Source organism: Rhinatrema bivittatum, chromosome 1, assembly GCF_901001135.1.
Source record: "Rhinatrema bivittatum chromosome 1, aRhiBiv1.1, whole genome shotgun sequence".
Lineage (NCBI taxonomy): Eukaryota > Metazoa > Chordata > Amphibia > Gymnophiona > Rhinatrematidae > Rhinatrema > Rhinatrema bivittatum.
In genome coordinates, this window is record NC_042615.1 from 536040575 (window position 1) to 536054800 (window position 14226).

Below are 14226 nucleotides of genomic sequence, written 5' to 3' on the forward strand. Positions count from 1 at the left end.
TTGGCACTTCTTATTGTTGTGTCCCCTTTTTTTCATTGGGGCAGCCTATTACTAGAGATTCCCCATGGGTGAGAACTGTCATCTTGCATGTCCCTGGAGAAAGCAAAGTTGCTTACCTGTAACAAGTGTTCTTCGAGGACAGCGGGATGTCAGTTCTCCCATTGGAGTTACTTTCTCTGTTTTTTAATGCTAAATTACAAGACTGAAAGGACCTCGCGTGGCCATGTGGTATAATGCATGCTGGGCATGCTCAGAGAGGCGCAGTCAAAGTTCTACAAACTTTGACATAGGTTTTCTGTGCCGGGCTCCATTGGATAATGTCACCCATGCATGAGGATGGACATCTTGCTTGTCCTCGGAGAACACCTGTTGCAGTAAGCAACGTTGTTGAGTGGCTGGAGCCACGGAATTTATAAAATACTGCGTATCTCTGCCCCAAAAAGGCACACTTATGTTTAAGTATGCACGCTTTTTTTTTTTTGTACATGGATCCAGTTATTTCCTAAACCCATTTTATAAAAGTACATGCATGTATTTTTGCAGAAAATAATTGTAATGCGTGCATATTTCCGTCTGTTCATGCACAGGGGTAGGTATTTTATAAAATATGCGCACATGGGGGTAACCTGCACGGAGCGGCAGTTACTACCCTTAAGAGAAACATGGGGGTAACCTGCACGGTGCGGCAGTTACTACCTTGGGAAGCTTGCTGGGCAGACTAGGATTTTGGTCGTTTTCTGCCCTCATTACTGTGTTACTATGTTACTATCCTCCACTTATGACAATGCCTCTTTTTTTCTTTACCATATATGTACAACATTATCAATATGCGCACAGTTCCACTTCTGCAAAGTAATGCTTGATAGGTAGATATTAAAAATGCGCAAATTTTAAGAAGCCGGGAGAGAGAGAGAATATGACACTCTGTATATCTCCCACTATAAGGGGGTCCTTTCAACTCAAGGTGAGGGCGTTTTACATTGGTCTGCCTAGGGCGCAAAGGTCTGTAGACCGTTGTAACACCGCCCTCCACAATACCCACCCCACAATATGCGCACTCCTTTTACCTGTATGTGCGTGACTTCCACTTTTACGCACTGAAACCTTTTTCAGAATTGGCCCTACTTTTGCATGTGTGCATAACTTCGTGTAGCTTTTTAAGGCTTTTTATTTTGCTCAAGTCTATTAGTTGTGATAGGGTTTTGTTGGATGGTTTTAATTATGATTTTAATTTCAGTGTATTTTAATGTGTTATTGTGTGATGTGTTTATTTTGCATGTTTTTATTTAATTATGACTGTATTTATTGTAACCCACTCTGAATACTAGTGTAGGAACTGTAAAATATGCAGGTTTCTTTGAAACTTGCCCTTCCTGTAGCTAGCTAAGAGGAAATGTTTGTCGTGCAGCTGTGAACTCTAATTACATGATAGCCTTGGACACATTGTTTGGAAGAGGATACTGAATGGAAGTTTTTATTATATTCTACTGACTGATTAAATTTGCCCTTATCATAGCACAGCCGTGTTTGTGTTTCTTAATTATTCTGTTTGTAAAGTATGTTATGATCCTGCTTGAATGAAAGATATCATATCAATCCAGTTTATGACCGCTATTATTATTGCTTTTTATATTTGGGTATGCAGCTCCCTGCAGTGTAACCATAGTACTGAGTAATTACATAGGGTGATGTGTAAAACTGATGTGGCTGGTTGGGGCTTCCAGGTGCCTGGTCACTCTGTCTACCTCTGTTGAGCCAAGCAGCATACACTCCTCCTCCGGGCTCCTTGTCCCCAGCTCCTAGCTTCCGCTCTGGCCTTCCCCAGCTCTGTCTGCATTTCCTCCACTGGAAAGCAGTTGCCTACATCTCATTCCAGCTAACAGCACCAGCCCCCTTACCTCTGTGGTTGCCAGGTCCTACATGCAAGCCTGCTGAGCTCTTGTTTCCGCCTTGTTCCCAAGAAACAGTGCCCCTTCCGGTGCAGTGAGAGAGCGGCTTCCTCCCAGTTCTCCACCCTGTTGGAGGAGAGCCAGTCCCTTCTCTTCCACAGAGCTCCCCTATAGCACAGCAATGTGCTTTCGTTCTTCTGCCTTTTCTTTGCCTCTTCCCTTGCACTGGATTATGGCGGGCTCTGGAGTGCGACTCTCTTGAATTTATCTTGTCTTTTAAGCTCTTGACTACTTTTTCTCCGCTGCAGGATAATAAACCTATCACAGTTAACCTTTTTCTATATGCAACTGGAAAATTGGAACCCCCCTAAGTTTTTGAAGTGTATTTTTGGAGGGAGAGGGTGTGACATTAAAGGGAATTTGAGGGGCGCAGTAAATACAGGAGAAGGGTGGCTTCAAATGAGGCCCACTTGCAGTCTGTTAATAATCTTTCTGGGGGTGATTTTGGAAAGGATTTTAAGTGCATAAAATCTGCTTTATGCACATAAATTGCTTTTGGAAAATCAGCTGGGCGCCAGTGCGTGCAAAGACACGGGTAACTTGATTAGGTGCCCTCGCAGGAGGTATTGAGGGGGGGAGGACGGGAAGGATTCGTGCGCATACTTCTGACTTTCAAAAGTAAAGTTCCACCTGCCCGGAAGTGGGCAGAACTTCGAGCGCAAACGTCGGCATGCATAGCAGGAGCACCCGTGAATTTGCAAAATGGACTTATGCACGGGCGTTCACTTTGTAAATTCAGGCTAAAGTCTGCTGGGTACAAAGTAATGGCAGATACAGCCCTGTGCGAGCTGTGTGAGAATTGCCCTCCCTAGGATCTAAGGCTTCTGGTTTTTACTTCTGTTTATTTTCTCTTAAGCTGAGGGACAACATTCAGCAGTCTTGTTCCAGGCACAAAGGGGCAGAATGGGTGCACCAAGTAGTCCTTATCTGCCGACATCTGTTTCTCTGTTTCTAGCGATTCCAAATACTGGCAGCAGACAAAATGGGAACATAAAGTTGCCCTTTGAAGCAGATTCTTCCAGGACAGGATGAATGCAGCCATGCACAGCCTTCAGTTTATTTATTCCGCTGTTACAGGCACAGGCAAATTCAAAATCACGTTTACTTTGCCTGCAGAGTAATTTTTTAAAAGCTTATGTACAAACTGCTGGAAGAATTTAAAAAAAATTATTGACAAACTCTTTCAAGTATGAGCTGTGAAGCAAGCTGCAGTATTAGCATTTTATCACCTCCGAAAATCCAGAAGCACTTTTTACTTTTAAGCAGTTTGGTGAACAAAATAGTAACAGTAATGCCTAAATCACATTTTTAAATGAGCATTTCGTGATAGAGATCTCCCAGCCACTGCTTTAGATGTGCGGGTTTTTTTTATTTTCTGATTTCTGCCATGATGAAAAAGTGAAATGAGCTATGTTTAATAAATACCTCTGAACGGGAGAGCAACCCCAATAACACACACATCTCCTTCCTCTGTCTCCCTTTATTTGGGGATCTTGGCTCTTATCACTTCCGGTATTGACATCCTATGTGATAAATCACCTGCTGTCACTATGGTAACTGAAAACAAAGCAATGGCCTCTTTCAAGGTTAACTTTAAGGGTCATTTTGTTGAAATGTGAGTGGCAAGATGGTAATTTTAATGGTAACCTTGTACAGCACTAGGAGGAGAAGTGCTCTTCGAAGTGTCACATACTGACAGGTTAAGTGCTGAAATGGTGCATGTTGAGTGGAGAACCAGCTCCCTGGTGCCCTTTGCTATAACATGTTGTGTATGGCTTAACAAGAAAAATCAGAGATTTGCCTTTGTTTCAGCATCACATAGGAATTCTGAAGGGGTTTTCATTAATTTAAGTACTAGTTGCTTTCTAGATGCTGTGTATACATTTGTAAACACTTGGCCTATTCCATCATCTATGACATTTGCATCTCTTCATGTGTGTTTTTCTTTTCTTTCATTTCAGAAATCACCTGAAATCTGTGAGGATGACAGTAAGTTGAAAAAGGATAGAGATCGAAATAGTGCCAGTCTCCAAGATCCTGCTAGCATGCTCTGTGCAAATAAAGGAACAATGGAAATTGAAAGTCCAGTCTCAGAACATAAAGGCATCATCTTGGTAACTTCAACCAACCCTCTGGACAGTAAGACTAATTTCTTTTCCCCAATTACCTGTCACAATGGGCTCAAGGACAGGCATGAATCCCTAGACAGTGATGTGGCTAAAGAGATCAGATATCTTGATGAAGTGCTGGAAGCAAACTGCTGTGACTTGTCTGTAGATAACACCTGCAATGGAACCTCCTCTCCCCAGCCAAGTGCTATCCTCCTAGATTACTCTGGGCCATCTGTAAATATTGCAGACAATGCTATGCTCAGTGAAGAAGAAATCATTATAGCTGATTCAAAACAGCCTGTTTTTGAACAGAGTGAACCCAATGTAGTAGAGGAGCAATTCAAGACTAATGGCCACCCACAGACTCAACTCAAAGAAGAGACTTGTGACAATGTAAAATATCCTGCGAGTCCAAGCTCATCAAACAGTTCAAGGAGGTCCTCCAAAGATGGAGAAATAACCGTAACTACCATTAAGAAAGAGGCAAAGTTTGAACTACGAGCATTCCACGAAGACAAGAAGCCATCTAAGCTCTTTGATGATGAGGGCGAAAAAGAGAAGATCAGAGTTAGGAAAGTGAGACCATCTGAAGAAGTCATAGAACTGGAAAAAGAAAGAAAAGAGCTTATCAAAAACCAAGCTGTGAAAAAGAATCCCAGCATTGCAACAAAGTGGTGGAATCCTCCTCAAGAAAAAACACTTGAGGAGCAATTAGATGACGAGCATCTAGAATCTCACAAGAAGTATATAGAACGCAAACGGAAGCAACAGGTTATGTTACCACCATCTCCAATCCAAAAGTCTTTTTCTTTTGTACCACCAGAGCCAGTTACTGTAAACAAGGAAGATATTGTCACTGAGCAAATAGACTTTTCAGCTGCTAGAAAACAGTTTTTGGTCATGGAAAACACAGGCCAGCCTAACCATCAGATTCCACAAAAGAGATCCGTGACTCCTAAATTGTTTTCTGTAAAGCCTTTTTACAAGTCCTTAGGTGCAACCCAAACTGAAAGACCATTTGCTCCAGTCACAGCGATAAGGCCTCCTCCTCCTGTAAGTGAACAAATGGTACAAGTTAAGGACAATCAAACTACACAGAAATTCTCCTGTGTTCCTGAGGAGCAGCACATAGGAACTGCGATCACTCCCACAGAACCAGTTAGGGAATATTCAGGGGGTGATAACTCACAAATTGGACAACCAATCAAGTCATGGACAGATGATGGTGAGTTTATGAGTGCCAGAGCAATCTTTACTGAGATAAAGGAGTATGACAATGACATTTCAGATCATTTTTCAAAGTGCGTCAATATTTCTTCTCCTCCAGAAGAGCTCGATTCTGGATTGGATGAATTATCTGTGAGATCTCAGGATACGACAATCTTGGAAACTCTTTCCAATGACTTCAGCATGGACAATATCAGTGACAGTGGTGCATCAAATGAAACCATAAATGCTTTCCAAGAAAATTCATTTGGAGATTTTTCTCAGCCACAGACCCCCATGTCTGACAACCTTGCTGACTACAGCCTAGAGAGGGTTTCCGAATCATATAGCAGTCCTGCCTTTTATTCACCATCTGCCACATTTTCAGAATCCTTGCTAATCAGTGATCAACTGGAATACCAGGCTGGACTTCTAGTTCAGAATGCAATTCAACAAGCCATAGCTGAGCAAGTGGAAAGAACTGGACCTACAAAACTAAAAGACTCAGCCGAGCATGTGAACCCCACAAAACAGGAGAGCTCAACTGAGCAAGAAAGCGCAAAGGAGCAACTGTGCCCCCTACAGGAGCAAGAGAAAATGGGCACCCTGCCATCGGCTTGTCCCGAGAACCAAAGCACAAAGTTTGAGCCACCTCAGGTCTCTTCTCCAGTACGAGAAAAAAGGGACGTGATAGTGATACCAAAGACTTCAGCAGACCAAGATTTTGAACTCAGGGAAGAGAAAAATCTGCAGCCCTCTCCAGTACCTTACGGTAGCCATCAAGTTATCGAAGAGGAAAACAGACAGGAGGTGAGTTATTTCAGCAAGTACTCGGAGGCAGCTGAACTGAGAAGCACCGCTTCCATCCTGGCCTCGCAAGAGCCCGAAGTCACAGTGGGGCCCTTTAAGCTGAGGTCAAAGAAGCAACGGACTTTGTCCATGATTGAAGAGGAGATAAGAGCAGCCCAGGAGAGGGAGGAAGAACTGAAGAGACAGAGGCAGAACCTACAAAACCCTCAAAGTCCCAGCAGCAAGGCTGCTCCTGCACTGCCCACCAGGACTGTGTGCTACAAGACTGCTCCAGGTAAGGCTCGGAAATAACTTATGTTACGCGATGCACCGGGACAGTTAATTTGATGTCTGTTGCAGCAAAATAGCTTAATTCAAAATAGCTATAAAGCAGCAGCACTGGCTAAAGTATTTTAATTAAAGAATGTAGTTGTGTTCTCTGCTTAGAAGGTTAGATAGGTGGGCTACAAACTTTTTAAAGATTTTACTTCCTTCCTATGGAAATAATTAGTTCATAAAGTTTATGAAAGCTGCTCCTGCTCCTGCCATGATGAATGTAAGTAAGTTAATGTTGCTGCTCTGCCAGCGCTTTTCTGATGCCTCCTGTTCATACCAGACTGATGCATGGACAATATAAATACTGCACAGAGACTGTTGGAGTCTTTTAAAAACCTTTCGCAGCAACCATAAAAAAAAAAAAAAAAGGTAATACGTGATTTTAGAACAAACGTAGGACTTCCAAAAATAAAATCAAAAAGGGAAGCTGTGGAGTCCAAAAATGAGCAAGTTGATTTACTAAAAATCAAGCTAGTGCTTCATCTTGAACTAAGGAGTTTCAATACCCAGCTTCCATCACTTCCAGAATGCAACTGAATTCTGCTGATTGGTTCACTTCCTCAGCATATTTGTTTTGGCCTGGCAGTTTCCTTCCTGCTATTTTGGGTTTTCGGTTCAAATGGAACTGGGCCTCATTGTGCCACAGTGCCCAGAGCCTTCGTTTGCAACTACCAGGGGCTTTCCCCCTATTTTATATTTCCTTACTAACTCCCTCAGCCATTGTGGCGATAGTCCTTGGCCAGGGGCCACAAACCAGAGCTCCATATGGACCCGTGCAGTCGTGGGCCCCAAGACCGTTCAGTAGGTTCCACTGTTGCATTTTTTGACTGCGACTTCCCCCAGGGACTGTGAGTGCTACCTCTTCAGAATCCTGGCCCAGGAAGGAATCAAACCCCGATCCTCTACAGGGCAGTGCACAGCATTGCAACTGAGCAACCAGGCTGACATCTCCACAGGTTTTGGGAGAATGTAGAGGTAGGTGAGGACTATCATATGATACAATGGAAATAAGGGAAGAGGACGATCATGTACAGAAATATTAAAAAAAAATATAATACCAACTGCAAGTCTTAATTTAGCAAGTGTTATTTATCTTTTTCAATTTTTTACTGATACTTATTAATATGTATCTTATTATATATTAACAGAATTCTGGGATTAAGCAATAAGATCTCTTTACAGCTGCATATACATTTAAATGTACACAGGATAATTCATTTTAAAACTATTACTAAAGTTGTTGGACAACAAAGAATATGACAAATCTGCCTTGGCGTGCGCATGATGAAGTCCTTGTTCAGCAGGCTGCGTAGTGGATAAGTTATCTGGCTAAAGTTAGTCAGATAACCTGTCCCATATATTCAGCAGGATAAATCTGTTGCTGAATATTGCCATAAAGTTATCAAGCTATATACAGCCAGGTAACTTTAGGCTTAACCGGCCAGTGTTTAAATATGGCTGATTAGGCCTAAAGTTACCGGCCTTGACCTCGTGGGCCTCCTGGTCTGAAACACTTCCAGTGTTATCACCAGAATAAAGCTGGAAACAGCTGGGATGGCACTGCTCTGCAGTCCCAGCATAAAAAATAGGCTGCTTAAGGAACTGGGTGGATAGGTGGGAGGGGTCCGATGCTGGGGGGGGGGGGACATTAGATGGGAATTTACTTTTTATATTTAATGGGGATGGAGGGAAGGGAGGGCCAGGCCTGATGCCGGGGGTGGAGGGAAGGGGAGGGCCAGGCCCGACCCTGGGGATGGAGGGAAGGGGAAGGCCAGGCCCGACCCTGGGGATGGAGGGAAGGGGAGGGCTAGGCCTGACATCGCAGTTGACTTTTTATTTAAACCAGATGAAGGGATTGGGAGAGAGGTCTGAGGCAGCGTGTAGATGATACTCGGGGGCATGGGTTTGGGCCAGGAGGCCTGCAAGGCCCACAAATTAATTTTATTTACTTCAATAAGGAGTGCTAGTTACCCGGATATCTTTTGAAGATATCTTGATAGGTAGCCAGTTATCTGGCTGCACAAGGCCGGACTTTAGGCCTGATTTGAAGTTATCCGACTAACCTAGTTGATAAACCTGATATTCGGCTATGTTAGCCGGATAAGTCAACCATCTCCCCAGAATGACCTCAAAACTCCCTTTTTTATCTGGCTAAATGATAGCCGGATAATGATTTATCCGGCTATTATTTAGATGGATAAGTGGCTGAATATGTCTGCTTTTGAATATGGACCTCAATATTAACTGGCACCAGAACCAGATGCATTTTAATTGCAAACTTAAATGCATAGAAACCATTTCTCATGTTTTCGTGTCGTCTCCCCAGTTGGCTTACTGACTCCCAGACAGAAGGGAGAGGAGAGGCTTCCAGACTGGAAGCTGTGAGGGCGGAATAAGGAAAAGCAGGGAATGCAACCTCAGGTATGAAGGAAGGAACCAGAGAGGGGTGCAGATTTCTTGATTTAGAGTGACTGTTCTAAACCTCTGCCCCTTACCTGGGAACTTGCTGTTGGGCGGGGTTTATCAGAATGCGACCTGCAGAGATCTGGTTCTCTGCCACCGTTTAGTCAATCACTAATCACTGCCTAAGACTGCAGTGCAATAAACTCCATCTGTGGGAGAACCCCCAGGATTAAGGGTGGGAATTTGGATCAAAGACCTGAAGAATTGGTTTTCAGGCCTGTCTTTAGAGAAAACACATATGCAAGATGCTGCTTTCGATCTAATCCTTTGAATGGTATTCCGAGATGAATTTTCCAGTTCCTGTTCAGATACAGTATTTATATTATCATAATTGCGAAGTACATTTTGTACAGCTTTCCAGTCTGTTCTACAAGAAAATAGGGGGCCATTAGATTCTAACAGTTTGAGGACAGATGTGACTTGGCACTAATGTCCTGGGAAAAAAAAAAAAGTCTACCATAGACTCTCTGTTACTGTTAAAACAAATCATACGTCATGTTCCAAGCAAGAAATTGAAGGGTAAGGACTGAAGAAAGTAAACACAGCATTTTATTTTTTTTTACTACTGGAAGTTTAGCTTGTTTTTTGGAAGGAGCTACTATAAATTGGTCTGCACGCTCCAGGACAACGTAGGATGTGTGTCCCTTGGCCATGGCTACAAGAAGAGTACATTGTTCCATCTGAGCCATTGTCCTGCTGGGGATGGGAAGGAAAGGCAGAGCCTCCTGGGAAAGTTCATCCGTCCCAGGCATAAGTGATCCGTGCAAGCTAGGCAGCCATTACAGCTGGAAAGGAGAAGAGTCTGATTCTCAGAAGCAACTCATTAACCAACGGGCACGTACTGTACCGAATGTAAACGCGCACATCTGGGGCTCACTCCAGTGCAATCAGTTTTAGTGAGAGAAACACATTTTGCAGATCCTTGGAAATCCACTTCAGAAAAACTGAAGCGGATTGCATCGTAATCAGCAGCACCACTTGGGGTTTTCTACAGATCCATCTGGAAATAAGTAGACCTGGGGGTGGGGGGGAATCTGCCTTTCCCATTGAACTTGAAGCAGAGTGCAGCCCTCCTGGGTCAGGTTGGAAGACAAATTCTTTGCAGATCTGTGCATGCAAGCGTTTCTGTACAGTTTTACAGTGTTCTTCACTACCAGGATGGTGGGAAGAATGCATAAAGGGATGGGGCAGCTGTGCACTGGGGAGAAGGGCCTGTGCTTGCAAGGGGTTTTCCTGCTGGAGTTCACCAGCAAGGCCCCTGCTTTGCCTCCTGATAAAAGCCCCATTATGCATGAGCTAATGTCCTCATTGTTGTTCCAAAATCTCCTGTATAGAATGGGTTAATTGTGGTAAAGCATTTATATCTTCTGTGCTTGAGAAGGGAAAATCCATCCAGCTCTGCACATAGGGCCCAATGCAATACGGTGCGCGCAGCCGAGTGCCCTGTTTAACCCGTGGTTGGACGTGGGTTTTGGACGCACGCCCACAACCCTCTTATTCTATAAGGGGATTAGCACGTCCAAACCCCCCCCCCCCCCGTGAAACTAATAGCGCTCGTCACATGCAAATGCACGTTAATGAGGCTATTAGCAATTCTCCCCAGATCGAAAAAAAAAATGTGCACCCAATCTGCACATTTTTATGCCTGCTCTGGGCAGGCGTTAATTTCTGAGCAGCCCAAAAAGGTGCACAGAAAAGCAAAAAATGCTTCTTTTTTGTACTTCTTCCAACTTAATTGCGCGGCGATATTAAGTCGGAGGAACCAAAAGGACCAAAAGATTGAAAAAAAAAAAGTGTGGCAGCAGTCAGGTTAGGAAAAGGGACGCTCTTAAAACTGAGCGTCCGTTTTCCTAACCCACTGGCAGCCACCTCTCCTGGGTACCTGCTGCCAAGGAGGCGCTAGGGGCATGCATTTGTCCCTAGCACCTCCTTGGCAAGGCGACCCCTTCATTTAAATATTCAATCGCGGGCCCAGGAGAGGTGGCTGGGCGGCATTAGGACACTGAGCGCCCGTTTTCCGCACAGATTTACAGCATCGGCCCCATTGCGAGCTTTACTTGAAGGCTTGTTGCCCTGTCTATCCTGTAGTGACTCAGAGAGGGCAGCTTGAGCTGTGAAGCAGGATCCACGAGGATAGATTTTATTTTTGTCCATGTCTACCTGCGGGAGCCGGGGATTGTGCAGGTATGGCACAGAGAGTCATATACTCCCTTCCTCAGGTCAGAACAGCATGAGCAAAAGATGCTTACAACAGAAAAAAATAAGTGAATCCCAAAAAGCATTTCAATGATAGCGGGAAGGGAAAAGTGGTGGTGGGGGTCGTAGGCAGTAGAATTATCTGTTCCAAAGTGTCTGATAATTTTATCTTCAAATGTCTTCTATTCTTATATTATTTTGAATTTCCCTTTAAGTATCCTGCTGATAAGGTCATTGATGCAGTTGTCTGGTCCCTGGAAAGTGCTCCCTCACAGAGTCATTGCCTTGGTCTTTGCTGTGGTGGTTAATTTTGTGAGTTGTTTCTGGCCTGCTTCACCAATTTAGCATGCTTCTTCATATTCTGTGCATTTGAATGCTACTTCAGATGAGGTAAAGGAATAGGATTCCTTTTTGCTGAATGACCCTTTCCCATGTAATGAGTAGATGTGGTGTCCCTGAGATATGGGATGGCTAACAGATAGATTTTAAAAGCATTGCTCGCGCAAAAATGGCCCCATACACGCGTATGTGGGCCTCGCGTGAGCATCACAAATTTTATGAAGCCCCAGGAAGTACACGCGTACATACCTGTGTGCACATCAAGAATAAGGGGCGGGGAATGGGCATTGCAGGGTAGGGCCAAGACGTATGCGTGTAACCCCCAGATTTTGCAAGGCTGACCATGGCAATGCGCTGCATGTTACCTGCGTATCTGTGCTTTTCCTTTCTTTGTACTGCAGGAGGTTTGCCCTGTGTGTTTCAAGCAAAGTAACAATCTTCTGGAGATGAGTTTGAAATTGTATCCTTTTTGTGTTTGAAGGATTCAGTCAGGATGTTGAGGATTTTCATCCCTACCTCTTGGGTCAGAGCATGTTCTGTGATACAGTTTGGCTTATCTCTGTATAATGGACTTTTTTGTATGTGAAGAGTAGCAGCTGGAACTGCAAAGGTAGCTGCATCTGTTTCTTATATGCAGATGTTTGTAGATGGCCATTGTTGATGGAAACTGTGGTAACCAAAGTTAACTTTTTGTGGATTAGACATTTTGAATCTCTGTGAAGGATGGAATGCAAAAAGAGTAATATCTCTTTTGTTTTTTAGGTCTAGAGAGCATTGTAAGTTAATTCCCTCTGTCCTCTTTAGTTGGAGGTATTTGACATTTTATTAGAAAGTAAACAATAGCCCTCCAAATTGAGATGAGAGAAGCCCCGTACTGTCTTCTCTTTATAAGAGTTGGATATGATAGAGGTCTATAAAATCACGAGTGAAATAGAAAGGCAAATGTGAATTGGTTGTTTACTCTTTCAAATAATACAAAAACTAGGGGACACTCCATGAAGTTAGTAAAGTAGTTCATTTAAAACCAGAGAAAATACTTTTTTTATTCAACGCACAGTTAAGCTCTGGAGCTCATTGCCAGAGGATGTGGTAAAGGCAGCTAGCATAGCTGGGTTTAGAAAAGGTTTGTCAAGTTCTTGGAGAAGTCCATAAACTGTTATTAACCAGATAGATTTGGGGAAAGCCACTACTTATCAATGGGCATTAACAGCATGGGATCTATTTATTGTTTATGATCCTGCTAGGTACCTGAGACCTGGATTGGCCATTATTGGAAACAGGATACTGGTCATGATGGACCCTTGGTCTGACCCAGTATGGAAATTCTTATCTTATTATTTGTTACAGAATGAAGAGTTTCAGCTGCCATCATGGTTCTAGCGAAAATTGAAAGTTATGACACTATTTATTGCAAGCACGTAAAATTATCCATAGATAATGTACATGAGTTTTCAAGATCATGCAGATCCCTTTTTCAGATGAATTGTTATGAAAAAGATTGATTTGTAGCAGAATTTGACTGCTGTAACAGCAATTATTTTGAGGAATGAAAAGAGACTCATCGCATCGAGGATAGAGTTTAGGATCCTAGAGGTTCATATTCCAAAGCCATTTAGATAGATAACATAATGGTTACCCGTGTAAATGGCTTACCTGGCTATATTCAGCCTTTATCCGGCTAAATTCTAGCTGGCTAATAAGATAGGATGCTAGATTTTAGCCGGATAAGTTAGGGACTATCCAGGGGTATAACTGGGAGGAGTTGTTAGCCAGCTAAGTCTGCTGAGGCAAAGAACTGTTCTAAAGTTAACCGGCTATATTTAATAGTGTCGCTATACTGTTGAATATCCCTCCAAAGTTAGCTTGGTAAGTTTATCCGGCAAACTTTTTTATCTGGACTGTGTCTGAATATAGACTTACTAGTTTTTGGATAGGTTAGTTAAGTTTATCAAGAGACTTGCTTTTAGCACATTACCCAGCAGGTAAAGTGTTCCTAAAATCTTAACTGCCTCTCTCCAAGGGGTAGTTAACATTTTTGTGATAGAGTGTTTGCAAAGCTATCACTCATACTTTAGCACTGTGTCATTAGCTAATGAGCCTTGCATAAATTTGCATCACAGTAACTCATTAGCATTGTTTTGAGCTTAAACTTGCAAAAGATAAGTGTGTGCAATAAAAGCACAGATAGCATGAGAGAGAGAAATTATGCATGTTAAAAGCTCAAGTAATGGACATAATCCTTGTTAACATACGAGGCACTGCTGGGTGCATCCTTCTTGTTGCTGGCATATGGCAGTGCTTTGTATGTGTGAAGAATCCATAATCTTTGAGATAAAAACTGCATTGGGAACACATTCCATCCTTAACTAGCAACACCCTCGAACTGAAAGGTGAATGAGACCCTGAGCCAAGCTAATTCTTCCCCCTTCTCCCACTGACATACATACAGAGATCAGTTAGTACATGGAGGCACCATGGGAGGGGTGAGTGTCTTCTCAAGAGATCATGGATTATTTACCACCACAAAGAACTGCCAAGTGCCAGCAGTGAAGGGGGCACACCCAGCAATACTAATGACTGCATCCTGTCCTGGAATGAGAACGCTGTTGCAGTTCAATCAGGCAGAGCAAAACAGAAACGTAGAACATGATGTCGGAAAAAGACCATACTGCCCAAACACATCTCCTGTTCTGTTTTGTAGCTCCTTCTTCTCCCTCAGAGATCCAGGTGCTTGTCTTATGCTCTCTTGAATTTGAATACCATCCTTATCTCCACATCTCTACTACCTCCACAGGGAGGTCATTCCATGCATCCACCCCTTTCTGTAAAAAAAAAAA

At 43.2% G+C, this 14226-nt stretch overlaps 1 protein-coding gene across 5 annotated transcripts in view; it reads left to right on the plus strand.

Annotated features, from left to right (window-relative positions):
- PALM2-AKAP2 (PALM2-AKAP2 fusion) overlaps positions 1 to 14226 on the plus strand; it is a 583545-nt gene that overhangs the window by 506474 nt on the left and 62845 nt on the right. For all 5 annotated transcript variants that reach the window (XM_029614157.1, XM_029614167.1, XM_029614175.1 and 2 more), the window contains one exon: positions 3911 to 6350. In XM_029614157.1, the coding sequence (XP_029470017.1) occupies positions 3911 to 6350 (2440 nt within the window). The remainder of the gene's footprint in view (positions 1 to 3910; positions 6351 to 14226) is intronic.